At 56.8% G+C, this 26,289-nt stretch overlaps 1 protein-coding gene across 5 annotated transcripts in view; it reads right to left on the bottom strand.

The window, feature by feature from the left end:
* Nucleotides 1–23,801, bottom strand: part of NKAIN1 (sodium/potassium transporting ATPase interacting 1) — a 58,549-nt gene extending 34,748 nt beyond the window's left edge. For 4 of the 5 annotated variants that reach the window (XM_051856760.2, XM_051856761.2, XM_051856762.2 and 1 more), the window contains exon 1: nucleotides 23,606–23,801. In XM_051856760.2, coding sequence (XP_051712720.1) covers nucleotides 23,606–23,659 — 54 coding nt within the window. In that variant the 5' untranslated portion in view covers nucleotides 23,660–23,801. The remainder of the gene's footprint in view (nucleotides 1–23,605) is intronic. The other variant, XM_070078872.1, reaches the window with a different exon arrangement.
* Between the last annotated feature and the right edge of the window lie 2,488 nt (nucleotides 23,802–26,289).

The following is a 26,289-nucleotide window of genomic DNA, read 5'->3' as shown; positions in this document are numbered from 1 at the left end:
GACGCTGAGGGTTCAAGACTTCAGCGGCGGAAGTGACTACAGAGGTAGTGGAAACAGGAAGAGAACTGGAATTCAAAGTGTAGCTGGAAGGCGGGGCTGAAAAGCTACAAACTCATGATCAAATGTTTTTCATTTTTTAAGATCTTATTTATTTATTTGAAAGGCATAGTTACAGACAGAGGCAGAGAGAGAGAGAGAGAGAGAGAGAGAGAGAGGGCACCTTTCATCTGCTGATTCACTCTCCAGATGGCTGCAATGGCCGGAGGTGAGCTGATCCAAAGCCAGGAGCTTCTTCCAGGTCTTCCATGCAGGTGCAGGGGCCCAAGGACTTGGGCCATCTCCTACTGCGTTCCCAGGCCACAGCAGAGAGCTGGATTGGAAGTGGAGCAGCCAGGACTCGAACTGGCAGTCTAATATGGAATGCTGGCATCATGAGTGGTAGCTCAACCCATTGTGCCACAGTTTCCACCCCTCATGATCAAATTTGGCCATTTAGTGCAGTGCTTGTAAGATATCATTTGGGATGCCCACATCCCATATCTGAGTTCCTGGGTTCAAATTTCAGCTCTGCTCCTAATTCCAGCTTCCTGCTAACGTGCACCCTGGGAGGCAGCAGGTGATGGCTCAAGTAGTTGGGAGACCTGAATTGAGTTTCTGACTCCTAGCTTCAGCCTGGCTCAGTCCTAGCTGGCTGGCTGACTGTGTCTTTCTTTCAAATAAAGGAAAAAGTTAAAAATTTTTAATGGGTGAGGAGTTGCTTCTTGTGGTGACCAAAGAAAGTGGTTTCATGAGATGGAATCGGCTCCTGGGGGAGATGCGGGACATAGCTGAATGACAGCAAAACACCTGGAAGACTACTTAGCTGGGAAAGCAGTGGCCTGGTTTGAGAGGACTGATTCCAGTTCTTTTCTTAAGATTTATTTATTTATTATTTATTTTAAAGAGTTACAGAGAGAGGTAGAGACAGAGAAAGAGAGAAGTCTTCCATCTGCTGGTTCACACCCCCACCCCCACAAGTGGCTGCAACGGCCAGAGCTGTGCTGACCAGAAGCCAGGAGCCAGAGCTTCCTCTGGGTCTCCCACGCGGGTGCAGAGACCCAAGGGCTTGGGCCATCTTCTACTGCTTTCCCAGGCCACAGCAGAGAGCTGGATTGGAGTGGAGCAGCCACGTCTTGAACCAGCGCCCATATGGGATGCCAGCACCACAGGTGGTGGCTTTACCCGCTATACCACAGTGCCCAGCCTCTGACTCCAGTTCTGAAAGAAGCCCCGCTGTGGGTAAACACCACCAGATAGCATCGCATGCTACAGAGAAATCTCTCCTGGAAGGAACAACCGACGAGGCCAGCTTCTACGCAGTCTTATTTAATGAGTTTGCCAGAGCCACTCCAGCCTCCAGCAACTGCCACCCTGAGCAGCCAACAGGCGTCAACATCAGCATCAACAGGCAGGCATTTGGTGCAATAGCTAAGCTACTGCTTGGGATGCCCACATCCCATATCAAAGTGCCTGGGTTCAAGTCCAGGCTGCCCTTTCAATTCCAGCTCCTGTTAATGGGATGCAGCAGGTAATGGCTCAAATGGGCTTGGTCCCTGCCACCCATATGGAAGACCCAGACTGAGTTCCTGGTTCCTGGCCTTGGTCTGGCCCAGCTCCAGCTGTTGTGTGTCGGAGAGTGAACCAGCAGATACGAGATCTCTGTCTGCCTGCCTTTTTTTTTAAGATTGATTTTATTTATTTCAAAGGAAGACTTACACAGAGAGAGAAATATAGAGAGAACTTACATCCACTGGTTCACCCCCCAGAATGGTCACAACAGCCAGGGATGGCCCAGGCCAAAGCCAGGAGCCAGGATTTTCATCCGGGTCTCCCACATGGGTGCAGGGCCCCAAGCACTTGGACCATCTTCTGCTGCTTTCCCAAGTGCATAAGCAGAGAGCTCTATCAGAAGCAGAGCAGCTGGGACTTGAACCAATGCCCATATGGGATGTCAGCATTGAAGGTGGCAGCTTAACTCGGCTATGCCACAATGCCAGGCCTTTCTTTTTAAAATAATGCTGTTTTTTTAATATTTATTTATTTATTTGAAAGGCAGAGTTACAGAGAGAGAGGGAGAGATACAGAGAGAAATCTTTTATCTGCTTGTTCACTCCCTAGATGGCCACAAAGGCTGGAGCTGGGCTGGTCTGTATTCAGGAGCCAGGAGCTTCTTCCTGGTCTCCCACACGGGTGCAGGGGCCCAAACATTTGGGTCATCTCCTACTACCTTCCTTGGCGTGTTAGTAGGGAGCTGGATTGAAGTTGAGCACCTGGGACTCGAACTGGGGCCCATATGTCCATGCCACAGGAGGCAGCTTTACCTGCTATGCCACAGTGCTCCCCGCCCCCCAATCTGCCTTTCAAATCAACAACGATGAGGCAAAACTCTTCTCCAACGTGAGGAATACAATTCACTGAAGGTGCATTTGCTAGCAATAAATACTTTTAAATTGAGGTATGCACACTGGTTTTTAGACATAATGCTGCTGCACACTTAATGTAACTTTATAACATTTCTGTGCACTGGGAATTTCAGTTAACTCGCTTTATTGCAATGTGTGCTTTAGGGAGGTGATTTGCAAGCACACCTGCACTGCCTCCAAGGTGTGCCAGCTCCAGCGGCTCATCAGCACGTGCAAAGATGCTCAAAGTCAGAGTCATTAGGGAAAGGGGCTTCAAAACCACGTGATGCTATTTCACACCCACTAGGATGGCTACAAACAAGAACACAGACAATAACAATGCATGTAACAATGATGGAGAGAACCTGGGACTCTCAGACTTGGCTGGTGGCAATGAGTGATTTCGCACCAAGTGAAGCACAGATCATCACACAGCCCAACGTTTCTACTTGTAGGAATATAAACCTGAGAACTAAGCTCTGATAAAAGTTGTACCCAGATGCTCACAGCAACAAAAATGCAGGAACAGTCTGAAGATATGTGCACAATGGAATACTACTGAGCCATGAAAAGGAATGGCGTATTGATACACGCTGTGACACACATGGCCCTGAACACACTCTGCTAAGTGAAAACAGTCACACACTGGACAACTTCCTTACACGAAGTGTCCAGGACAGGCAAAGCCAAAAAGTAAAGCAGTGATTGCCAGGGGCTGCTGGCAAGCGGGACTGCAGAGTGACTGTGAGTGGGTTTGGAGTTTCTTTTCAGGATACAAATATTCTCCAAATATTCTCTTTCTTTTTTTTTCTAAAGATTTATTTATTTATTTGAAAGTCAGAGTTACAGAGAGGCAGAGGTAGAGAAAGAAAGGTCTTCCATATGCTGGTTCACTCGCCAAATGGCCACAATGGCCAGGGCTGGGCAGATCCAAAGCCAGGAGCCAGAAGCTTCCTCCAGGACTACCCCATGGGTGCAGGGGCCCAAGGACTTGGGCCATCCTCCACTGCTTTCCCAGGCCACAGAGAGCTGGACTGGAAGTGGAACAGCCGGGACTTGAACCGGCATTCATATAGGATGTTGGCACTGCAGGCAGTGACTTTATTTGTCACAGCGCCAGCCCCAAATATTCTTTCTTTAAAAAAATTTGTTTATTTATTTGAAAGGCAGAGTTACAGAAAGAGAGAGAGAGGGAAGGAGAGAGAGAGAAATAAGACAGAATCAATCTCCCATTCTCTAGTTCACTCCCGAAATGGCCACAACGGCCAGGGCTGGTATGGGCTAAAGCCAGGAGCCATCTAGGTCTCCTCCTTGGGTGCAGGAGCCCAAGCACTTGGACCATCTCCCACGGCTTTCTCAGGCATAGTAACAGGGAACTGGATCAGCAGTGGAGTAAACAGCACTTGAAAAGTGCCCATATAGGATGCTGCCATTGCAAGTGGTTGCTTAACTCACCATGCCACAACGTTGGCCCAGAAATATTATTTATTTATTTGCTTACTTACTTACTTATTTGAAAGGTAGAGCAACAGAGAAAAAAAGAGATTGATCTATCCTCTGACTTACTCCCCAAGTGCCTACAATGGCCAGAACCGGGCCGGGCCAAAGCCAGGAGCCAGGGACGCCATCCAGGTCTCACAGGTGGGTGGCAGGGGCCCAAGCACATGAGCCATCATCTGTTGCCTTCCCAGGTGTATTTTTTTTTGAGTCTTTATTTTATTTTATTTTTTTGACAGGCAGAGTGGACAGTGAGAGAGAGAGACAGAGAGAAAGGTCTTCCTTTTGCTGTTGGTTCACCCTCCAATGGCCGCTGCGGCCGGCGCACCGCGCTGATCCGAAGGCAGGAGCCAGGTACTTCTCCTGGTCTCCCATGGGGTGCAGGGCCAAGCACCTGGGCCATCCTCCACTGCACTCCCTGGCCACAGCAGAGAGCTGGCCTGGAAGAGGGGCAACCAGGACAGAATCCGGTGCCCCGACCGGGACTAGAACCCGGTGTGCCAGCGCCGCAAGGCGGAGGATTAGCCTAGTGAGCCGCAGCACCGGCCCTTCCCAGGTGTATTAAAAGGAAGCTGGATTGGGAGCAGAGCAGCCAGGACTTGAACCAGCATCACAAGCAACAGCTTAACCCACTGTGCCACAGTGCTAGCCCTAGGATAAAAATATTCCAGAATTTAAAAATATATGTATTTTCAAATTAAATAGTGGTGAATATACAAAAAGCACTGAGTTGTACATTGTAAAATGGATAATCTGAAAAAAATGGATAATTTGATGGTGTGTGACTTTTATCTCAACAAAAGAAAAAGAAGAAAGAAAACACTCAGGCACAGCTGTTTCCCCCATAGAGCTCACACTCAGAGTGTGTGTATATCTGTGTCTCTGTCTCTCTCTCACACATACACACACACACACACACACAGTGCTAAGTGCTCTGAAGAAAGGGTGCCAGGAGCCCAGCGGTCAAGGAAGACTTCCTGAGCCTGTGATCTGAGGGCGAGAGGTGGGCAAGGCCAGAGGAAAGGAGAAGGTTCAGGTGGGGAGAGCATGGACAGAGAACCTGTGTAGGGAGAGACCTGGGCAAGTAGAAGGCCCTGGAGGGGCCGGTGCTGTGGTACAGCGGATTAAAGCCCTGGCCTGCGGTGCCAGCATCCCATGTGGGTGTTGGTTCGAGTCCTGGCTGCTCCACTCCCAATCCAACTCCCTGCTACTGTGCCTGGGAAAGCAGTAGAAGATGGCCCAAGTGTTTGGGCCCTGCACCCATGTGCAGGAGAAGCTCCTGGCTCTTGGCTCCTGGCTTTGGCCTGGTCCAGCCTTTGCCATTGCAGCCATTTGGAAGTGAACCAGCAGATGGGAGATCTCTCTCTTCTCTCTCTGTAACTCTGACTTTCAAATTAAAAAAAAAAAAAATCTACAAAACAACAAGTAGCAGGGACTGAGTCTGAGTGGGGAGACAGCAGGGGTTGGGAAGGGGCACCGAGCCCTCCCAGTTTCCTGGAGGTATCAGGCACCTGCAGTGCTGGGAGTGGAAGTCATTTCTCCGGGCTGGGGCCACTGGTCCTGCGACCTGATGGAGGAGGAAAAATCCAGTCCCCAGACTTCTCCAGTGGCGCCTCCTGAACGGATGCTCCAGGAAGGAGGCTGATGAAAACCAGCCTCACTGCCATGGCAACTGCAAGCACTCTGGCTTCTCCTCCCCCCGACTAAGAGCCAGGTGGGGAAGTCTGCCTAGCAACAGTGGCGGGCAGGGGCCAGGAGCCACTCCGGGGTTTCCGGATCCTCCTGGCCATTTACACCACTGACTGTCCCCGCCTTGGCTTGGATCCCAGCCTTCCTGCCTCTCCTCCAGCAGGGACTCGCAGCAGCCACCAACATCTGGCCAACCCTTCAGAGCTGTGCTGTGGGACCATCAGCTCTGTCGGACGCAGGAGGACACCGTGGCTGGAAGAAGTGTGGAGGGGGCCTGCTGGAGCCCCTTGCACTGCCTTTTCCCTCCCACAGGCTGAAGGTCTGCCCCCACCCCTCTGCGGTCTCTACTTCTTTTCCGGGTAACCTGCCTGCTATGGGGGGTGGTGTGCCCTGCCCGAGTGAGGACTAGGGTGGGGGCGTGTCCCTTGGGGGCTGAAAGAGCCAAGGCAGATGGCAGGAGAGGCCCCCCACCCAGGGTTTCCTTTCAAAATGCCTGGCTCTCAGCTTGACGCAAGCATGGCCAACAAAGGCTGATATTCTGTGTGCACTGACCTGTGCCAGGCTTTGTGCCAAACGCACTTGGCTGCACCGTCTCCTTTAGCTCTCCCAAGTGCAGGCGAGAAGGGCTCATTGCCTCATGATTCCACAGGGTTGCACACAGAGGGTCTCCAGCCCAAGATCTCAGAATAGGAGGCGGGGAAGTGCAGCCGGCAGGAGACCCTCTCCCTCCACCTCTCTCTCTTTCTCTTTCTCTCTCGGTGGGTCCAGGGGCAGGATGGAAGATTAAAGAGGAGGGCAGAGGAGCAGGAGGAAAGAGGGTCGAGTGGCGTCCTGCAATCTTCGCCTGGCTCCGGGCCAGGAGGAAGCGGGGGAGCAGGAGGTGAGCGGGGAGAAAGCACAGGGAGCTCAGCCCTCGGACCTCTGTGCGCGTGTGTTGAGCGCGGCTCTTTCAGGTCCCATTTCATTTCATCCCAGGAACACTCTAAGAGGTGCTAACAGCTAATACGCATTATGTGCCAAGCACCTCTCCAACGCTTAGAATGCTTTGATTCATTTAACACGCGCGGAAACACACCCGCCTGGCACATGGGGAGAATGAAGCACAAAGCAAAGTAGCTTGCCCAAGGGCACGCAGCCAATACCGACTTGAACCGGGTCCTGGGCTCCAGAGCCCCGAGTTTACCAGACCCACCCCTGCACCGAGAGAGCAGCCGCCCTTCTCCAGAGACACCAAGTGCCCCTCGAGGTCACCCAGCGGCAGTGGCATTTGGGCTCCATATTCCTGTGATATCTGTGACTTCCTGTGGCACCTCCTGGACTGATGGGTGCCTTGCCACTGCTCCCCGCCAACCTCTGCCCCGAAACACGGACACCGTGGGGAAACGCACTCTCGTTCAGGGTGCAGCAGAGGGGCTGACTGCTTCCACCAGCTGGAGGAGCTCTGGCTTTGTTTTATTTTATTTTTAAGATTTTTGGGGGGTGGGGCTGGTACTGTGGCATAGCAGGTAAAGCTGCCACCTGCAGTGCTGGCATCCTGTATGGGTGGTGGTTTAAGTCCTGGCTGCTCCACTTCCGATCTAGCTCTCTGCTGTGGCCTGGGAAATCAGTAGAGGATGGCCCAAGTCCTTCGGCCCCTGCACTCACATGGGAGACCCGGATGAAGCTCCTGGTTCCTGGTTTTGGACCGGCCCAGCCCTGGCCGGTGTGGCCATCAGGGAGTGAACCAGCAATGGAAGACCTCTCTCTCTCTCTCTCTCTCTCTCTGCCTCTCTGTAACTCTGCCTTTCAAATAAATAAATCAATCAATCTTAAAAACAAAAGATTTTTTTGAGGCATAGGGCAGGTATTATGAGGCAGCAAGTTAGGCCTGTAGTCCCATGAGGGCGCCAACTTGTGTCCCAGCTGTGCCTCTTCCAATCCAGCTTTCTACTGACACACCTGGGAAAGCAGGAGAAGATGGCTCAAGTTCTTGGGCCTCTGCACCCATGTGAGAGTCCCAGAAGAAGCTCCTGGCTCCTGGCTTCAGCCTGACCCAGCCCTGGCCATTGTGGCCAGCTGGGGATTGAAACAATGGATGTAAGGTATTCTCTCTCTTTATCTCTCTCTCTCTGTAACTTTGACTTTCAAACGAATAAATAAATCCTTAAAAAAAATTGATCGGGGCTGGTGCCGTGACACAGTAGGAAATGACACCTTTGATGCAGACATCTCATATGGGTTCCAGTTCATGTCCTGGCTGCTCCACTTCCAATCCAGCTCTCTGCTAATGGCCTGGGTAAAGCAACAGAGTATGGACTGTGTTTGGGCCCCTGCCACTCACATGGGAGACCAAGATGAAGCTCCTGGCTCCTGGCTTCCACCTGGCTCAGCCCTGGCCCTTGCAGCCATCTGGGGAGTGAATCAGCAGACAGAAGATTTTTCTCCCTGTCTCTCCCTCTCTCTGTAGGAAGCCAGGAGCCAGGAGCTTCATCCAGGTTGCCCACATGGGTGGCAGGGGCCCAACCACTTGACCCACCTTCTGCTGCTGTCCCAGGCCATTAGCAGGGAGCTGGATCAGAGGTGGAGCAGCTGGGACATGAACCTGTGCCCATATAGGTGCTGGTGTTGCAGGTGGCTGCTTAACTTGCTGTCACAACGCCTGCTCTGGGGGATTTTTGGCTGGACCCACCCACTTCATGCAGCAGATCACGAAGGGCTCCGATGCCGAGCCTTTTCCTGGGGCAGCCAGGAAAGAAGACAGAATTGGACTTAGGGTCCCCACCACCTCCCTGAGCCCTTGTGTACTCCTGTGACAAATACAGAGTTGGAGGGATGTTCTCTGGGGACTCTCCTGGCTTCTGAGTTCCAGGATGCTATGCCTGGGACGCCTCCATCCAGCCATGTCCTGACTACTCACACCTGCCCTCTAGGCGCCTAATAATGAGCTGTCCTGGCCATAATTACAGTGTCTCCACGGTCTGAGCCTTCGCTAAGTGCCAGGTGCTGCGCCGCTGCCCTAAGAGGCAGGCACCATCACCTCCTCTTGACAGGTGGTGAAATGAGGCTCAGAGAGACGGAGCTGCTCACTCCAGTTCACTGCCCAGCAGGCAGGAGCAGCATTACTCCAACCCTCTCAGCTTCTTCCTCTTCTGCAAAATGGGAGAAATCTCACCCACGCCCGGTGCAGCTAGGAGCTTAAGAACTGGTACTTGGCCATAGCAGGCCTAGAAACAAACCGCAGTTCCACCCCACCCCCCACTTCCTGTCCTATTGGGCCCTGGTCCAACCTGTCACAGTCGACAACCGCGACAACCACAACAACCACGGTGTGACACCCCCCCCCCAGGCTGGGCCCCAGACAGCCTCTCACTCCGTTGGAGGAACCCAGAGTCCCTGCTGGCCTGTCTTGGGGATGACAGGGGAGTGGCAGCTTGGGGACTGCAGTCGGCCCAGATGGCTCCTGGGGCTGCTGACCAGCGGACAGGCACTGATAGGCTGAGCAGTTGGCAGTGCCGGAGGCTGCTCTGGCTCGGGGGGTCAGGGGAGGGGGCAGTCCTCTGCCTGCATCCCAGCCCTAGACCCTTCTCTGATGTCTGGTGGGGGAGGGGGGCTTCAGGACCAGGGAGGGGGCCCCACAGTGGCCTCCGTGTCCTTGGTCTAAGTATTCCAGTTACCAGCCGAGCCTCCCAACTCCCAGATAAGACACGGACTGTCTCCTCACCCAGCCGCAATGGCCTGGAAGGGCTGCTTTGAGATTTCAGTGTCTGATTCCTTGGCAATCTGGGCCAGAAGGCAGTAATGTCATTCGGCCTCTGGGGAAGCCAGGCCCAGTGAGAGTTCCCATTTCTGGCTGGGGCCTCACACCCAGGGCTGGACACTCATGTCCACAACAAGCACTCCTGCCCTCAAGCAGCCGCTCCTTGTCTAGCCCCTGGGCTGGGGGCGCACACACCAGCAGCCCAGGCTGGCCTCCTCTGAAAGGGCCCTGGCAGGCCTGAGTGGGCTTGGGGGTGACCAGCTAGGGGGCTCTGGGTCCTGACTATCCAGTCAGGCTCGGGGCATGGGCACTTCTGGGTGCAGGTCCCCGGCTCTGTGGACTCCCTGGCCTGTGGCAAGGGGCACAGCCAGAGGAAGGCAGGGACAGGGCCAGCTAACGTTTCCCAGGTCCCCTGCAAGGAGGTGTCTTGTTTGTAATCGAACCAGCAAATCCTCACTGGGAGGCCATTCCCAAGGGACAGTCTCAGGCCACACAGGTGCCTCGGCTCCAGGGGCAGGCAAGGGCCAGGTGGAGAGTCGAGGATTTAGCACTAGGAAAGCCAAGTTCAAGTCCCAGCTCTGCCCTGTGCAGGCTGTGACTGCAGCCCAGCAAATCCCCCTCTTGGGTCCCGTTTGCTCATCTGTAGGACAGGGATGACAGTTTGTGCAGGGCAGGCTGCAGTGAGGAGCAAGGGCGACGAGGTGCGTGCCAAGGCTTGTACGTTGCTTGTAGACTGCTCTGTTCCTGCCTGACCAGCGGCTGTGCGGAGCCCTCTCCAGCCACCTGGACCCTTTGCTGTCCTCCCTTCCTGTGTGGCACTGGCTGGGTGGCAACAGGACCACCGACAGGACCTGAGCCTGCACGGCCGGGCCTTTGCCTCCCCTCCACTGGATCCCAGCACCTCGCACCCCATGGCGACCTCACTGGCTGGCTGCCACAATGGGGTTCATTCAAGCTTCCCACACTCACTGAGTGCCTTCTGAGGGCCACTGCAGTTTCCAGGCCTCGGTGAGCTCACAGCCTAGGCAGAGGGATTGGCTGTGGAAATAGGAGCAGAATGATAAGAGCGTGTGTGGTCCCCACCATGATGCAGGTGGAGGGGCAAGGTGCTGTCAGTGAGTGGTGAGGACATAGGGGTACAGAGATGCTGCGAGGAGGCAATGAGGGATGGGCCGGCCTAAGGAGATAAGGGTTTGGGAAAGGACTTCCAGAGGCAGGAGCAGCAGGTGCAAAGGCACTGAGGTTGGAAAGACTCGGGCTGCTTAGGTCAACGTGACCCAAGTTGAGGACACACAGCTGTTGAGCTCAGGTGAGCATGCAAGCCTGGGCAGACGTTCAGTGTCTGTCTAAACCAGCAGTTCTCAAGGTGTGGTCCCCAGACCAGCAGCATCAGCGTCTCCTTGGTAGGGATGCAGACTCCAGGGCCCTCCCCCAGACCTGCTAAATCAGAAACTCGGGGAGAAGCCCAGCAGTGTGGATGTCCACAAGCCCTGCAAGTGAGTCTGCTGCCCACTAGCGTCTGGGAAGCTGGAGAGTGGATCATCCTGAAGGCAGAGGGGAGCCGCGGGCAGGGCGGACCAGAGGGGAGACAGGATCAGAGCCGCGCTTTGCTGAGATCACTCAAAGGATGGATGCCAGGCGGCCTAGGGCGGGTTGTGAAGGTCCTCACCGGAAAGTTGGCCAGCCAAGCCCCTGCTGGGCGCAGGGCCTGTTGCCACGGTGACCACCTGTCACTTAGAGAAAGGGGGCAGGGCCCTACAGAGGGCCAATGATGAGGAGCTAGTTGTCATGGCAACCTCCGGTCAGGTGGGGCAGCATAAGGGAAGAAGGAAGCCTGGTTGTCCTAGGATGCCCAAATGCATTTCCAGGAGGGAGAATCAGTGACCCTGCAGCCCTGCGTCCCCTCTCCAACTCCATTAGCCCCTCACCTGCTCCTCTGTCCATGCAGGTGGCAGTCCCCTCCACCCCCGTTGTGATGCCACACCCTCCGTGTCACAGCTAAGGGCTCTGGGGCTGTCTCCCTGGTTACAGCTGGGCTTCCTCTCAGCTGCCAGGCCTTCACCTTCCTCTGCCAAGGCTGGCCTGTTAGCCACAGCCCAGACCCAGGGCCAGGCCCTCCCACCCTCTCTTCAGCCAGCACAGGGCACAAGAGAGCAACAGGAGGGCTCAGGGCATTTCCTCCAGCCAGGAGACAGATTCGGGGAGGGGGGGGAGGCACGTGCAATAGCTTTTCGAGGCCTCCCCAGACCTGGGGCTCAACCTGAGAGAGGAAGGCAAGAAAGCAAAGCACCCAGTAGAGTGCCAAGTTCAAGGGTCTGGAGCTGCAGGGGCCCGGTTCAGAGTCCTGCACCAACTCCGTGTTCCCTTGTTCAGGCTTTGTCGGCCCCGAGGCTCAGATGCCTGCTGTGCACAGGAGATGACAGAAGGCCCGCCCTGGGGGGGCTTCTCCTCGTGGGTGGACACCTTGTGGGGAAGAGCAGCAGCTCTGGGGTCAGAAACCCCCCATCAATCTTGACTGCGCGCCCTGTTATTACAGTGTGTCACTGGGCAGTGAATGGAGTCCTGCCTGGTAATTGCTTCCTCCAGGTAATTTACATTTCCTGTGGCCCTGGCAGTCTTGAGAAGAGGATTTCTAGAAAGCAGGAGCCAAGGGTGCGCTTCAGTTTTCCTGAATGCCTGGCCCGGCCTCTGGCAGGGAGGACCCCACAAGCCCAGCCTGGAAGGGCCCCGTCCTTATCAGCACTTCACTGCCTGGCGGGGGGGAGGGGGGGGAAGGGGGGCAGGTCCTCCAGCCCCGCCCAGGGCCCTCCGAGCCTGGGACTCAGGGGAGGCGGAGCAGGTGCGGAGTTGGGGGTTGCCAAGTGGGGCTCCAGGGAACTCCCGGGTCCTCCCTCCCCACGCCCCTGGCAGCCCCTTCCCCTCCCACTGAGAGCTGATGATAGGAGTGGCTGTAATTATGCTCTAATTGCTTTCTTCCAGGCAGTTTCTCTGGAGCCAAGGAGTTCAGAGTTCATGAATAAATGAAGAGAGAGGAAGCGGGCAGGGCTGTTTATTGATCCACAAATCTCTCCGTGCCAGCGCCTGCCCCACGAGTGCTTGTGCGGCTTCAAGCGCACACACCCCAGCCACAGCCCCCAGAGCTCTGCCAAACAGACCGACGGGGGCGGGGGAGAGAAGCATCCAGAGGGGCTGCATCCCAACTCCACCCGGACTTGTGCTGTGATTCCGGGCTTCCGTTTTCTCAGCAATGAAGTGTGAAGGTGGGGCTGGTGTTGTGGCATTGCAAGGAAAGCCTCTGCGTGTACCGGCATCCCGTGTGGGCGCCGGTTCAAGTCCCGGTTGCTCCATTTCCAATCCAGCTCCCTGCTTATGGCCTGGGAAAGCAGTGGAGGATGGTCCAAGTGCTTAGGCCCTTGCACCACGTGGGAGACCTGGAAGAAGCTCCTGGCTTTGGCCTGGCCCAGCCCGGGGCTGCTGCAGCCATTTGGGGAGTGAATCAGCAGGTATAAGATATATCCCTGTCTCTCTTTTCTTTTTGTGTAACTTTCAAATAAACAAATAAATCTAAAAAAAAAAAAAGAGTGAGAGTGGGGGTGATGTCTGATGCCCCCCTCAGAAGCCCCAGACCTGAGAATGTCCATCTGCTAGCCAGGATGTCAGGCAGCTGGCCGGGCCTGGGGGTCGCCAGTGGGTGCTGTCCCCGCCCCCCAGCCCCAGTGTCTCATTCTCTAAGCAGACCTAGGAAAGTGGCGAGGGGAACGGCCATCTACTTCTGGTGACACCTGCAGGCAGGCGGGCCCCCTGCTGGGCAGATGGCTGCCCTGGCACTCACTGGCCGCACTCTTGGGCGAGGCCTGGCACATGGTGCGGGTTTGATAAGGGGTAGCTGCGCTGGCTTGCATTGCCAACAACCCTGCAAGACACGGGCTGTCGCCTTCACCACAGGTATAAAAGTAAGGTACAGAGAGGTCGTGCGACTTGCCAAACACCACGCATTAAGTGGCAAGATGGAGCGCACTGATCTGTCTGTGTCCCCAGGGGCTGCCACGGAGTAAGTGTCCAGAAATACTGTGTTGGGGGCTGGCGTTGTAGCACTGCAGGTTAAGCCACCGTCTGCAATGCCAGCGTCGGTTTTCTACTTCTAATCTCCACTCTGCGCCCAGGAAGGCAGTGGAAGATGGCCCAAGTCCTTGGACCCCTGCCACCCACATGGGAGACCCGGACAGAGTTCCAGGCTCCTGGCTTTGGCCTGGCCCAGCCCCAGCTGTTTGTGGAGTGAACCAGTGGATGGAACATATCTCTCTGTCTCTCCTTCTCTCTCTCTGCCTTTCAAATAGCTTCCTGTTCACGTGTACCTGGGAGGCAGCAGGTGATGGCTGAGTTAACTGGGACCTGCCACCTGCATGGGAGACCTAGGTTGCATTCTTAGCTTCTGGCTTCAGCCTGACCCCAGCCTTGGCACTTGGCTCTTGTGGGCACTTGGGGAATAAGCCAGCAGGTGGGAGATCACTCTCTCCCTCTGTGTCTATCCGCCTTTCAGATCAATCAATCAGATCAGACCAAATTCTATTCCTCAAGGTGGGGGTGGGCTGAAGCAGGAGAAAATGACCACTGTGTCCTTCAAGGTCAAAGTGAAGTGCTGGGTCTGAGGGACTCCAGGACTCGCTGCTTCCTTCACAGCGGGGCCCAGGCTGATGCCTACATTGGGGGGCCCTGGTACATGCTGTTGAGGGAAGTCTTGTTGCCTCTTCATGACCTCTGCTGGGAAGCCCAAGTTAGGAACCCTGGCTTTTGGCACCAGTCAGATCAACCTCTGCCACTGCCTCGCTGTGTGGCTCTGGGCAAGCAACTCTGCCACTCTGAGCCTCACAGCCCTCACCCAGGACATGGTCCCACCTGCAGGGCTCTCATGAGGATGACACGAGTGGGCCCATGTGAAAGCACAGGGCCTGGGGGAGAAGAGGGGCCAGGTTTGTTTACTGCCCTGCCACCACCCATGCAGCCACCCCAGCCTTAGATTCTGCTTCTGTGAAGTGGGGGTCACAGCCGTGCCCCCCACCAAGAGCCCCTGTGAGGACGGCTGAGCTACTCCAGGTACTCGTGTCGTAAATGCTCACAGGTCTCCTCCACTTCCGAGACAAAAACACGTGCAGAGACCCCACAGTCCACTTGTGAAACAGGAAAACAGAGCTCTCCAGAGAGGGGCAGGGACTCCCCCAAGGTCATAGGTCACGGTCACAGCAGAGCCAGGCCCACCTGGGAACCAGGTGTCCACAGGGCCCCTGTCCAGGACTCAGCTTCCTTGCGAGACTGACAACGCTTAAAGGGACAACCACAAGAACTTGCATAGCACCTGGGCCATCGTGCTCAGGGCTTGCTGACCCAGGCCACTGATGTGCCCCTCCCCGCTCACCCTTGGCAATGCCAAGGCTGCTTTGACCGGGGGTGGGGGGAATTGCATCAGAGGAAGGGAGGGCTGACCTGCCTTCCTGGCCCACCTGGCCGGCCCCTCCACCCCAGGGCTGGCTGCAGAGACCTCAGAAGCAATCCAGGGGCCCGGGACCAGAACACCATTTGTCAGCTTTCGCCTGGTGGTGGCGGGCTTGTCTCCATAGCAACAGTGCAGTGTGAAGGCATCCTGGCATCATTAGGGAGCGCGCTGAGTAGTATAAACAGAGGCTGCACTAGATTACACGCCTATTATGAGCAGTCTCGGGCTCTGAGCACTGGTAATTATGCCTAATTGTGCATTTAATTGTGTAATTGAAAACCCACATCTCTGGTTCAGGCTGGGGCTGCAGAACCTACCCCGCCACCCCCAAAAAGAAAGGCTTAGGAGCCAATTCCTACCCTGAAGACCTCAGGGCTGCCTTTCTTTCGAGGGCAGGGAGTGGCAGAGCAGGCAAAGGGGAAACACCCGCGCCCGCCCGTTTCCCTGCCCCTGTGCCAGGCGCTCAGTCGTGCCGTGGGATTCAAAGTGGGGGCAGGAAGGAGCGTGCTTAAAGCAAAGGGACACGGTAAGAGCACAAAAATGTCCACAATTGTCATCACCCAGAATAAGATACCACTTTATGCCACTGGCACTGGCCCGAGGACCAGCATCTGGGGGCTGCAAGGGGTCTGGTGTCCACACAGTCATTCATCTTACACGTGAATTCTTACTCCTCGCCAGGGACTGGAGACTCACCACCTGCTCGTCAGCCCCACCCCAGCCCTGCAGAGCCTCTGTAGAGTGTGAAAGCCACCGATGGAGCCCAACACCCTCCCCTGATTCCTCATTTCACAGACCAGGCAAGGAAAGGCCCAGAGAGGTCCAGGGCCGGCTCAAAGTTGCAAGGCGAGCGACTACACGAACCCTGGGATTCTGACTGGCAGCGGATGTCACGTTTTGGGCCCTTTGGTGACCTAGCACCTAGAATCCCACCTGGCACTTACATTACACTTTAGCTGAGCTCCGCTCGGGATGGGGTTTTAGCCGATAGCAATTCGTACTCTCGGAGCCTTAGTCTTTCTGGAGTTCCGGAAACACCTGCAGTGCCCCAGCGGCTAGTGCAGGGCAGAACCTCCCGGCCCTGACCCTCTGCAGTCTGAGACACGACATTACAAACACAGATGCCATCAAGGCCTTCGGGACGGTGACAGCGCCCTGATCCAGGCAGGCAGACAGAGGGAAGGAGAGGTCAGCTGAGGCCCTGCCAACCGGACTCCCAGGTGTGCAGCACTGAGCAGGCCATCAGAGGCAGCGCTTCCTCCCCGCCCCAGGCCCAGCTCCCCCATCCATCACCACTGCCTGCAGCAAGGTGAGAGCAGTGACTCTGACCTCCTCCTGGGAAGGAGGGAGCTCATTGCTCATTCAGACATAGCTGGCAGGGTGCTTTGAGGTGACAATGAACCCAGCCAGCTCCCTTCCCAGAGGGTCAGAGGCCCGGGGAGGGCCAAGCCTCCCTCGAGGTGACACCAGGCCCCGCCCAGAGCTCCCCTGCCTTATCTCATGACTGTCCTATGAGGAGGGTGCTATTACTATTCCCATTTTGCAGACAAGAAGACCAAGGGACAGCAAGGCCAAGGTCACACAGATTAAGCAGAACCACTGCCCCAGCGAGGGTCTTCCACAAGTTGGGGGGGACTTGTTCTCCACTTCCCACCCCGCATGCGGCACCTGCTGATCACTGCCTGGGTATTTACGATTCAAAGTCTTTAGGAGCGCCCCCTCTGCATATCATTAAGGAGCCTCCCCACAACTCTCCCAGGCAGATTATCATTATTCTGATTTAGAGAAGTGCAGGTGGAGCTCAGAGAGGTCAAGTGTCTTACCCAAGGGCATCCAGCTACAAAGAGGCAGAGCTGGAACTCAAGCCACAGCCGGACCCCGGAGCCCAGGCCCTCCCCAGGCCACCTCCCTGCCTCTGCATTTGCCAGCCGCTCCGAGGGGCAGGGGCCGGGAGGCCGAGGTAATCCATTCAATCTTGAAACTGTGGTGAGCGGCTCTTCTGAACCTCAGTGCCCACTCCCCAGCGCTGGCAGACGCAGGTGACTCTTGGGGATGCTGGCTTTGCTGGCTGGGGCTCTCTCTCCCTCAGTCTCTGAACAAAGCAGCATCCCTCTCCAGCCCGAAGCAGGGGAAGGCAAGGCACTGGGACATGGCCCAGAGTCAGCTCCACCCCTCCGTGGCCTGGAACGACTTTTAAAAAAAAACATGCCTGTGGTCTCAGTCTGTGCTCCTGTCACTCACCTCTCCTGACGCTGGACGACAGGCCCTGTGATCACTGGTCACAGCTTGCTTGATCCACATTTTCTAACAGTTCTTCTAGGATCCTCTCCCCTGATGACTCATTGAGAGTTCTTTCCTGGGCCCTTGTAAGAAGGCACTCTGTTCTTCCAAGCCTCGGTATGTCCAGCACTAAATGGGTATAAAACCCATACCTGGGGCCGGCGCTGTGCCGTAGTGGGTTAAGCCTCTGCCTGCAGCACCTGCATCCTGTATGGGCACCAGTTCAAGTCCCGGCTGCTCTACTTCTAATCCAGCTCCCTGCTAGTGGCCTGGGGAAGCAGAAGATGGCCCAAGTCCTTGGGCCTCTGCACCCACATAGGGAACCTGGAAGAAGTTCCTGGTTCCTGGCTTCAGATTGGCACAACTCTGGCCATTGCAGCCATTTGGAGAGTGAACCAGCAGATGGAAGATGCCTCTCTCTCTCTCTCTCTCTCCCTTTCTCTGTCTATAACTCTGCTTCTCAAATAAATAAATAAATAAATCTTAAAAAAAAAAAAAAAAGCCACCACACCTAACTCACAGAGTGGTTATGGGAGTGACAAGTTGTCCACACAAGTAGTTTCTTGCCGGGGTTACTTTTTCTCAACCTGCACCACAGCTCCTCAAGCCCAACACAGAGCTTGGGATGGGCTGAGATGGGGCGAGGGGGCGTTGGAGTAGCTCTGAGAATCCTCATCACCTAACAGGAACTCACACCAGGCAGAGCCTCCACTCCAGCCCCGCTCCAACCCCCAGCAGGGAGCACTGGGGCACACAGGGCAGAACTGGGAGCCCAGATCCGGGCCTCACTCCTCAGTCCATTCCTACTGCTTACGTGGCAGTGGACGAGCCAGAGGGGACAAGAACCAAGGCATCCAAAGTGCCCGGCACAGGGCCCGGCTTGCAGCAGACGAAGGAGACCCTCACAGCTGTGCTTTCACACGGGCCCCGTATTTTTAAATTTTTTTAAGATTTATTTATTTATTTGAATAGCTACAGAGAGGCAGAGGCAGAGACAGAGAGAGAGGTCTTCCATCCTTTGGTTCAGTCCCCAAGTAGCCGCAATGGTCAGAGCTGGCCCAATCTAAAGCCAGGAGCCAGGAGCTTCCTCTGGGTCTCCCACATGGGTGCAGGGGCCCAAGGACTGGGTCCATCTTCTACTGCTTTCCCAGGCCATAGCAGAGAGCTGGATTGGAAGTGGAGCCGCCGAGCCTCAAGCTGGCACCCATATGGGATGCTGGCACTGCAGGCAGCGGCCTTACCCACTATGTCACAGTGCCACCCTGGGCCCCGTATTTTCCACATGAAGAAATGAAGCCTTGGAGTATTTACAGGGATGACCCTGATCACTAAAAGCCTCTCACGTAGGCAGAGATGGGGCTGAAGTGACCTCCCACGTCCAAGTCTCCAGGCCAACAACAGCGAGACAGAGGGAGCAGCAGTTCCCCGGGCCGGGCGCCGCACCAGGTGCTGTCCGGCCATCATCTCACCAAATCCCCCCAACTGCCAGGGGGTAGAAGCGGCTACCCCAAGTCGTGACTACTTTACAGGTGAGGAGGCAGAGGCTCAGAGAGGCTAAGGGACCTTCTGGAAGTCACAAAGCAGAGCAGCAGGGTCTGCCTGACCCCAGGTAGTGCTCTTAACCCCTGTGGCAGATCTGAGAGCGGCTGCCATTTATGGGGCACTGATTTATACATCATCCACCCCCACTCCCCCCGCCTGGGAGCAGAAGCAGGGCCAGTCCCACTCCTCCTCACTCTGCCCACCTCCTAAGGGCCATGAGGGCTGTTGGCCTCAGGCTGTCCATCTGCACCAGGGAGTGGACAGTGTCACTTCACCCAACAGAGAAAGAAGAAGAAAAGGGGCCAGCGGCCTGGACAGTCTCACGCTCCGGACTCTGCAGCCTGGCTGAAGGGCCTCAGGCACCCCGTGCAGAGCCAGCTGTCCCGAGGCAGCCAGGAGCTGGCCGATGCAGCTGCTCAGGAGAGAGGCCCCCGCCGGAGCCCAGCTCCCTCTGGCCTTCACCATCACTGTGGCTAATAACGACATCAATCAGCTTGACCGGGCTTCACACCATTACTTGCAGCTCAGCTGGAAGCTGCACGCCCGGGCTCCTGTTGTCCCCCTCGTCTACCCACCACCTTCCAGAAAGCAAGGAGCTTTCCGGAAGGGAAAGAATGAAAGCGGTGTCTTCCTGAATACCTACTGCGTGCCTGGCATACGCCTAAGGAAGCCCTTTCTACAACTCTGTGAGGTAGGGACCAAGGCTCAAGGGTGCAGGAGAGCAGGTGCATGCGTCCAAGGTCACCCAGAGCCGGCGCCGGAACAGCCATGGCAGTGACATGTTACGGAGCACCCCCCGGCTCACAGCGCCAGGCACTAAGGCACAGCAATGCGTGAGCCTACCAAAACATCATTTCATGTTCAGATGGGGAAACTGAGGCTTGGACCCGTCTGAGATGACACGCTGGTTAAAGGTGAGCAGCAGCACAGGGCTGGGGTTGACAGCGAGCTGTCTGTTCAGGCAGAAGAGCGCTCCTACCCTGGTGCTGACACTGACCTTGGGCCAACCTCAGCAGCCCTAGGAGCCTCAATTTCCTCATCCGAAAAAGGGGGTAATAAAGACATCCACCCCGATGTGTAGAATGACAATAAGGACACAAACAGTCCAAGAGCTAAAGTTTATTGATCACTTAACATGTACCAGGCGCGTTGCCAAGCACTTTACATATGTAAGCTCATTTGGTTAAATGAGGTAATGCATATAAAGTGCTTAGCACAGGACTCCTGAGATGGGAGTGATAATGATGATGATGAAGAATTGATGACCACTCCCTAGGGCAAAGCTCCCTGGTTCATCCCCTTACTGGAAGAACAGAGTAGCCTGGAAGGTTTCAGGAAAGAGGCGAACAAAGAAGAAAGGGCAGGGTCTGGCCAAGGGAGGGAGAAGGCAAAGGAGTAACAATTAGGAATCGTGTTAACAAGCCTTCAAGACACGGAAAAGCAAAGGACCCAAAGGACAGAACCAGACCGACGAGGATGCAAAGAAACCTCCAGGGCAGGCCACACGTCAGCTCCAGTCCCAGGCAGAGCTGGCAGGACCTTGGGGAGCCAGACCCCGGTTCTTCCCATTTTTCAGACCAAAAAAAAACCAAAGCTCAGCATGAGGAAGAGACTTTCCCGGAGCAGGATGGTAGTGGCCAAGTGGATCTGAATCCAGGCCTCCTGCCTCTCAGCTCAGTGTCCAACCATCTGCTGCAGGTGGCACCTGGACACGTGGGAGCCACAATTCCAGGGCATCTTCCCACGGTATGAATCATTACGATAAAAATAAAAAGCTACCGCTCACTCTGTACCTGGCACGGTGCTACCTCCATTGCGTGGGTTTCATCTCACCACAATGCGAACAGTAAGGAGCTATTTATTTTTGCTCTATTTAACAGATGATAAAAAAACTGGTTCAGAGAGGGTAACTCACCTAAGACCACACAGAAGGTGCCAGAGCCAGGACTGGAATCTGGTTCTGTCCTGTTGAACTCCAGGGCCTTAACTACTATCCTACACTTGCAGCCCAAATGACACAGCCCCTGCCTGCTTCCCCAAACCTCCATAACCCCTCATCTCCTACTCCCACACCCAAGCAGATCTATCCCAACTACAGAAGTGTAGAGACCCAGCCTGCTTTGACATAATGATGAGCTCCATTTGAAAAAAGTAAAGTGGGGGCCGGTGCTGTGGCGTAAAGCCTCTGCCTACAGCACTGGCATCCCAGATGGGTGCCAGTTTGGGTCCCAGCTGCTCCACTTCCAATCCAGCTCCCTGCTGTGGCCTGCAAAAGCAGAGGAAGGTGGCCCAAGTGCTTGGGTCCCTGCACCCAGGTGAGAAACCCGGAAGAATCTCCTGGCTTCGGATCAGCCCAGCTCTGGCCGTTGTGGCCATTTGGGGAATGAACCAGCGGATGGATGACCTCTCTGTCTGTCTCTCCCTCTCTCTGTCTGTAACTCTACATCTCAAATAAATAAATAAAATATTTAAAAAAGAAAAAGCAGAGTGGCACAATGTCTCCTCTTCTGTTCTCAGTTGCAAAACACTTAGTTCCCGCCTCCCCCGACAACCCAGTTCCTGGCATGAGAAAACTGAACTGCCCTTCCCCTCTCAGGCTGGGGACTTCCAGAGGCCCGCGGAACATTGTGGAGGCTGCCTGCAGCAGAGGCCCGCAGGCAGAGGGATAGCTGGAGGGTCTCCCTGGGCAACCAGCCTCCCCCACCTTCTCTCCTGTAATACTCACAAGCTGCCCAAAGCCACCAGGCCAGGCCGTGGGAGAGCCGGAATCCCACACAGGTGTCCCCACTCCAGAGCCCCTCGTGCTAGTGAAATCAGGGGTAGGCAACCATTTCTCTGCCAAGGGCCATTCGGATCTATTATGGCACCATTTGCAGGCCACACAAAATCACCAACTTAACACTGAGCCTGCTACAGATGTGATGAATGATGAGTCCCACCTGTAGTTGCCTTGGCAGGGCCAGACCATGTGATTTCAAGGGGCCTTATACGGCCCATGGGCCAGACGTTCCCCACCCCTGTGCTATGGGGACGAGTGGGTGCAGCCCCGCCAGGGAGAGCTGTGAAGGCAGGGAGGCTGCCTTCTCCGCAGAGCAGTAAGCACCCCAAGGAGCCCTGGACTTCCCAGGCGCAGAACGAACTACTTCATAACCAAGAAGACAACAGAGGCTGTGGTCAGCCGCCTGGGTCCCCTCTGGGTCACCGTGGTCACCACGTCCACAGGGACTGCGAGCGAGGGACACACTGGTAGCAGGTTTACCTTGGGGGGGACGCTGACCTTCATCTGCTCCAATTATCTACTGATTTATTCATTTTTCCAGGATATAGTTGTTTTCTAATTAAAGAAACCACCCTCATTCAAGGTCTTAGACACTAACAAACATAGAAACAGAATCTTCCAAGCAGTTTCTCGTTTCTTGGCATTTTTTGTTCCTTAAAGTAGATAAAGCAGGTGTTTGTGCCATGAGCTAGGAACCGTCAAATCTCAGATTCATTCATTTTGCAAATATTCACGGAGTGCCAGGCCCTGGCCCAGCGGCTGGGGATTTAGCAGCCAACAAGACAGGCAATCTCGGCGGCCCTTCTGGAGTTGGCGTTCTCCGCTCCGCAGGCCACGGGGACCCCCATTTACAGACAGCGCAGCCCACTGACCAGAGGCACCGCCCAGTCTCCCACTTCGGGTAGCAGGGCTACAGTGCTCTGAGCCTGGGCTGTTTCTACCATTGCCCAAAAGGACAGGTCTGGGGATGGCGTGTTTGGGGCTGGGGTCCCCGAGAGGAGAAAGGCAAGAGAGAGGCAAAGCTGAGATCTACACACCCGGGCTTAGAGCGTCCCACTATCTTTGCACCTGCTGGTGGCGGGTAGGGGGGCAAGAGAGGACACCCAGTCCGTGGAGTCCAGCTTCCCCAACACTCCCACAGAGTTCTGCCTCCTTAGGAGTCCCCTCACCCCCCCACCCACCGTGGTTGGGCCTGAGCTGAGGGTGGGCAGGAGACTCCCCTCTCCTTAAACGCCCCCCAAGTTCCACTGCCAGCGCCTGACCGGACCGGCACAGTTGCTTTCCCTCGGCCTCCAAATTCACTCTTCTGGCCTCCTGAGACAAGGACCTGAGTTCCCTAAGCAAGGAGGAGGCACAAGTCCCCCGGACGCTCCCGGGGGCACTCAAGTGTCCCCAGGCAATTGGTGCCAGTCCAGGCAGAGGAGTGGACCTGCCTGTCTCCACCCGGCTGCTCTGGGAGAGCTGAAGGCTGGCAGACGACCCACGGCCTCGGTGGCCAGGTGCACGCAAGCTGGGAGGGGTGTCCGGCGCCAGGTGAGATCACGCCGGCCGGGATCTGGCAGTTCCTGGACACCTCCTCCAGGGGGGCGGCCCCGGCTGCCCAGCCCAGAGGATGAAAGGAGGCAGAAACTGCACAAAAGAGGGTTGAGGGTTTCTCGGAGCTTATGATGAGCATGGCCCAGAAATGGTCAGCGGTCTGGAGACACATCACAGAGGAACCCGGAGGGAGCACTTTTGTGACACTCACGCCGGGGCGGCGACGGGCGGCAGGGGCCCGAGGAAAGAGCCACGCACACGCGCGACCTGGAGGGACACACCCCCAGCCCCGGAGAGCCAGCCCCTCAGCACGCCCTCCAGCAGGAGGCCACTCGCACCGTGGGGCAGGCGCCGGGCGGGCCGGGGACCCGCGCGCAGGACGCGCTGAGCCGTGCGTGCAGTGCCGGGCGGGGGAGCGCCGGGCACAGCCGAGGAGCGCACACAAAGAGACAGCCGGGCCAGCGGGAGCAGGCTCCGCCCGTCCGCTCCGTGACTCCGGACCACCCCCCACCAGGCACTCGCCCGGGACACACTCCCGGGGGCCACAACCCCAGCCGCACGCCCAGGACCCCGCCCCGCCGCGCCCCACCCTGCCCCGGACGCACGGCGCTCACCAGCTGCAGGCAGCAGAAGGCGACCAGCGTGCAGCGCCCGCTGCACTTGCCCATGGCTCCGGGGCCGCGCGGGCCGCCCACCGCGGCGCCCCCTCTCGCTCGGCGGCCGCCGCCTCCTCCGCACCGCGCGGGCTCCGCGTCCTCTCCGCTGGGCGCCCCGGGCGGCGGGGCCGACCGCCTAGGGCCGAGCCCGGGAGCCCCAGGTCCCCAGGGCTGGCGCCGGCCGCCCGCGCTCCGAGCCCATGGTCCGTCCGACCGCGCGCTGGCTCTGCCGCGCCGCGCCTCCTTTGTCTGGCGGGCCGGCGATCGGGCGCACCGCCTGCCCCGGGGTGGCTGGCGGGGAACGCAGAGCCAGGAGTGCAGACACCGAGCGCGGCGCGGCGCAGCTCAGCACTGCCCAGCTGGGGCAGCAGCCCGGGCGCTCGGCGGCCGCGGCTTCCCGGCCCCACCACGTGGCTCCGCCGCCGCTGCCGCCAACGGGAGGGAGGGAGAGGTGGGTGGGGCGGGGCGGCCGCGGGAAGGGAAGGGAGGGGAGAGGGAAAGGTGGGGGAGGGTGGAAGAGAGGCCGGGCGCGACAAGAGAGAGTGCGGGCTTGGGGGCTGGCAGCCCTGAGCCCAATGCGGACTTGGCCGCTGGCTCGCTGTGTGACCTTGGACAAATCGCGTCACCTCTCTGGGCGTCCGTTTTCTCTTGAACAAAGTGAAGAAACAATACCCTTTTCCGTGTTGATGTGAAAAGGAAATGCGCTCCAGTGAGTAAAACGTGTAGCCCTTGTCTCCTGGAGACAGCTGGAGCACTGCTGGCACCCTGGGTCTGGCCAGGGGTTTCCACGTTTTCCTCTAGTGGCATGTGGGTGCCCAGCCTCCCTGCTGAATGCCCAGCCACGTTTTCTTCCCCACCTCTTTCCTTTTACTGGTGCGAATTGTCCCTGACTGCCTACCTACACCTTCCTGGGGGCCCGGGAGCCAGAGACGAGGGCTGCAGCTCTGTCTCAGATCCCACAGCCCAGGGCCCCGCTAGGCGCCCAAGCACTTGTCAGAGACGGGTGGTGGCCAGGTCTGCCCTGGGCGTGGCCAGCTCCCAACCCGGTTGCCTGGAGGGGGGAGTGGGCCACGGAGGGGGAGCAGAAGACTGCCTTCTCCAAACACCAGGCAGACCCCAGCCCCGCTCCTCCTCATCATCCCTGCCTGCTCCTCACTTCCTCTGATGACCTGGACTACTAGCGTCACCCCAGTGGGGAGCCCACGCCCCGCCTGCCCACCCAGCCTCCCTGTCCCACCTGCTGTCTTTAGCTGCCCTAAGCCCTGCTTTCCATCGAGGGGCTGTCCTGAAAACAATGAAACAACTGAAGTTCTGATGAGTGACGCTGAGAATAAGGGGGAGGTGATGTAGGCCCAAGGTCAGAGGGGACGCCTCCTCCAAGCGGTGGCCTTGATGCTGGGGGACAACAGGAGGGGAGGGGAGAGGCCGGGAGTTGAGAGAGTGGTCTGCAGGGGACACAGGCTGTTCCTTCTTCTGTCCGCTCTTGATTCAGAAGGCAGTACAGATGCGGAGGACAAGCCCACAGTTCTGGACCCACACAGCCTGGGTCCCAGGCCCAGCGCTGTCCCTTGCTTGCTGCTTGCATCACAGGCTCTCAAGTGCATCAATGTCTTCTCCCAGGACTGGCTACAGAATGTGTGGGGCTCAGTGCAAGATGAACATGCGTGGCTCCTGGTTAAGAAGTTAACATGGCAGGCAGGTGGCGCAGTGCTTGGGCGCCCGTTTGCCACGCCTGCATCTCAGAGTGCCCGCGTTCGAGTCCCGATGCCTCCGCTCCCGATTCCAGCTTCCTGCTGGTGGCTGAAGTGCTTGGGTCCCCACTGCTCCCATGGAGGGCCTCAATTGAGTTCCAGGCTCCTGATACTAACCTGGCCCTGTCCTGGCTGTTGTGGGCATTTGGGGAGTGAACCAGAAGATGGAAAAAAAAATCTCTGTTTCTCTGTCTCTCCACTAAGAAGTGAAAATAAATAAATAAATTTTTTTTAAAAAAAAAGAGGGTGACACAGCAGAACACAAAAGCGAGCACGGGGACAGCCCCATGGGACTGCGGGGCCACACGGGCCCATTTTTGCTTGCAGATAAGAGTGGGAACTTGCCCGTGCGGTGTTCGGGGAGTCACAGCTGTGTCCAGCCAGGTTCTGTGACTAGACAGGCGTCCAGCCTCCGTGACGCCGCGCGGCCGAGCAGCAGATGCGCCTTCTACTGGGAAGAGGGTCTGTTGCTTCATCAGACCCTCCAGAGCGGGCTGCCCACAGAATAAGAACCGCCCCCACGAAGTGGGGGGATCCCCACGAGGGGGGCCGGATGCAGCTGTTCTCTGACAGGTCCTCCTCCAGCTGGAGTCACTGCCAGTTCCCTTCGCGGGGCTAACACGCAGTTCTGTGATAGGAATGCTAGCCACCCTTTAGGAGTGCTTGGTCTGAGCCAGGAACTCGACACACATTATCTCATTTAATCTTTCCAGGAACAGTGGGTTCCCTGGGGCCCTGGCCAGCCCTGCCAGCTCCTGACTCTCCCATTTTGCCTGTGACACCCTGTTCCAAGGCCCGGGACCAGGGATGGCCTGTCTGACCTCAGCAGCACTGACCTCTATCCCCGAGTCCTTCCCAGGGACTGGGTCCTGGCCTGGATGAATCCGTGCA

Source organism: Oryctolagus cuniculus, chromosome 7 (assembly GCF_964237555.1).
Source record: "Oryctolagus cuniculus chromosome 7, mOryCun1.1, whole genome shotgun sequence".
Classification (NCBI taxonomy): Eukaryota; Metazoa; Chordata; class Mammalia; order Lagomorpha; family Leporidae; genus Oryctolagus; species Oryctolagus cuniculus.
This window is presented reverse-complemented; position numbering and strand designations above follow the sequence as displayed.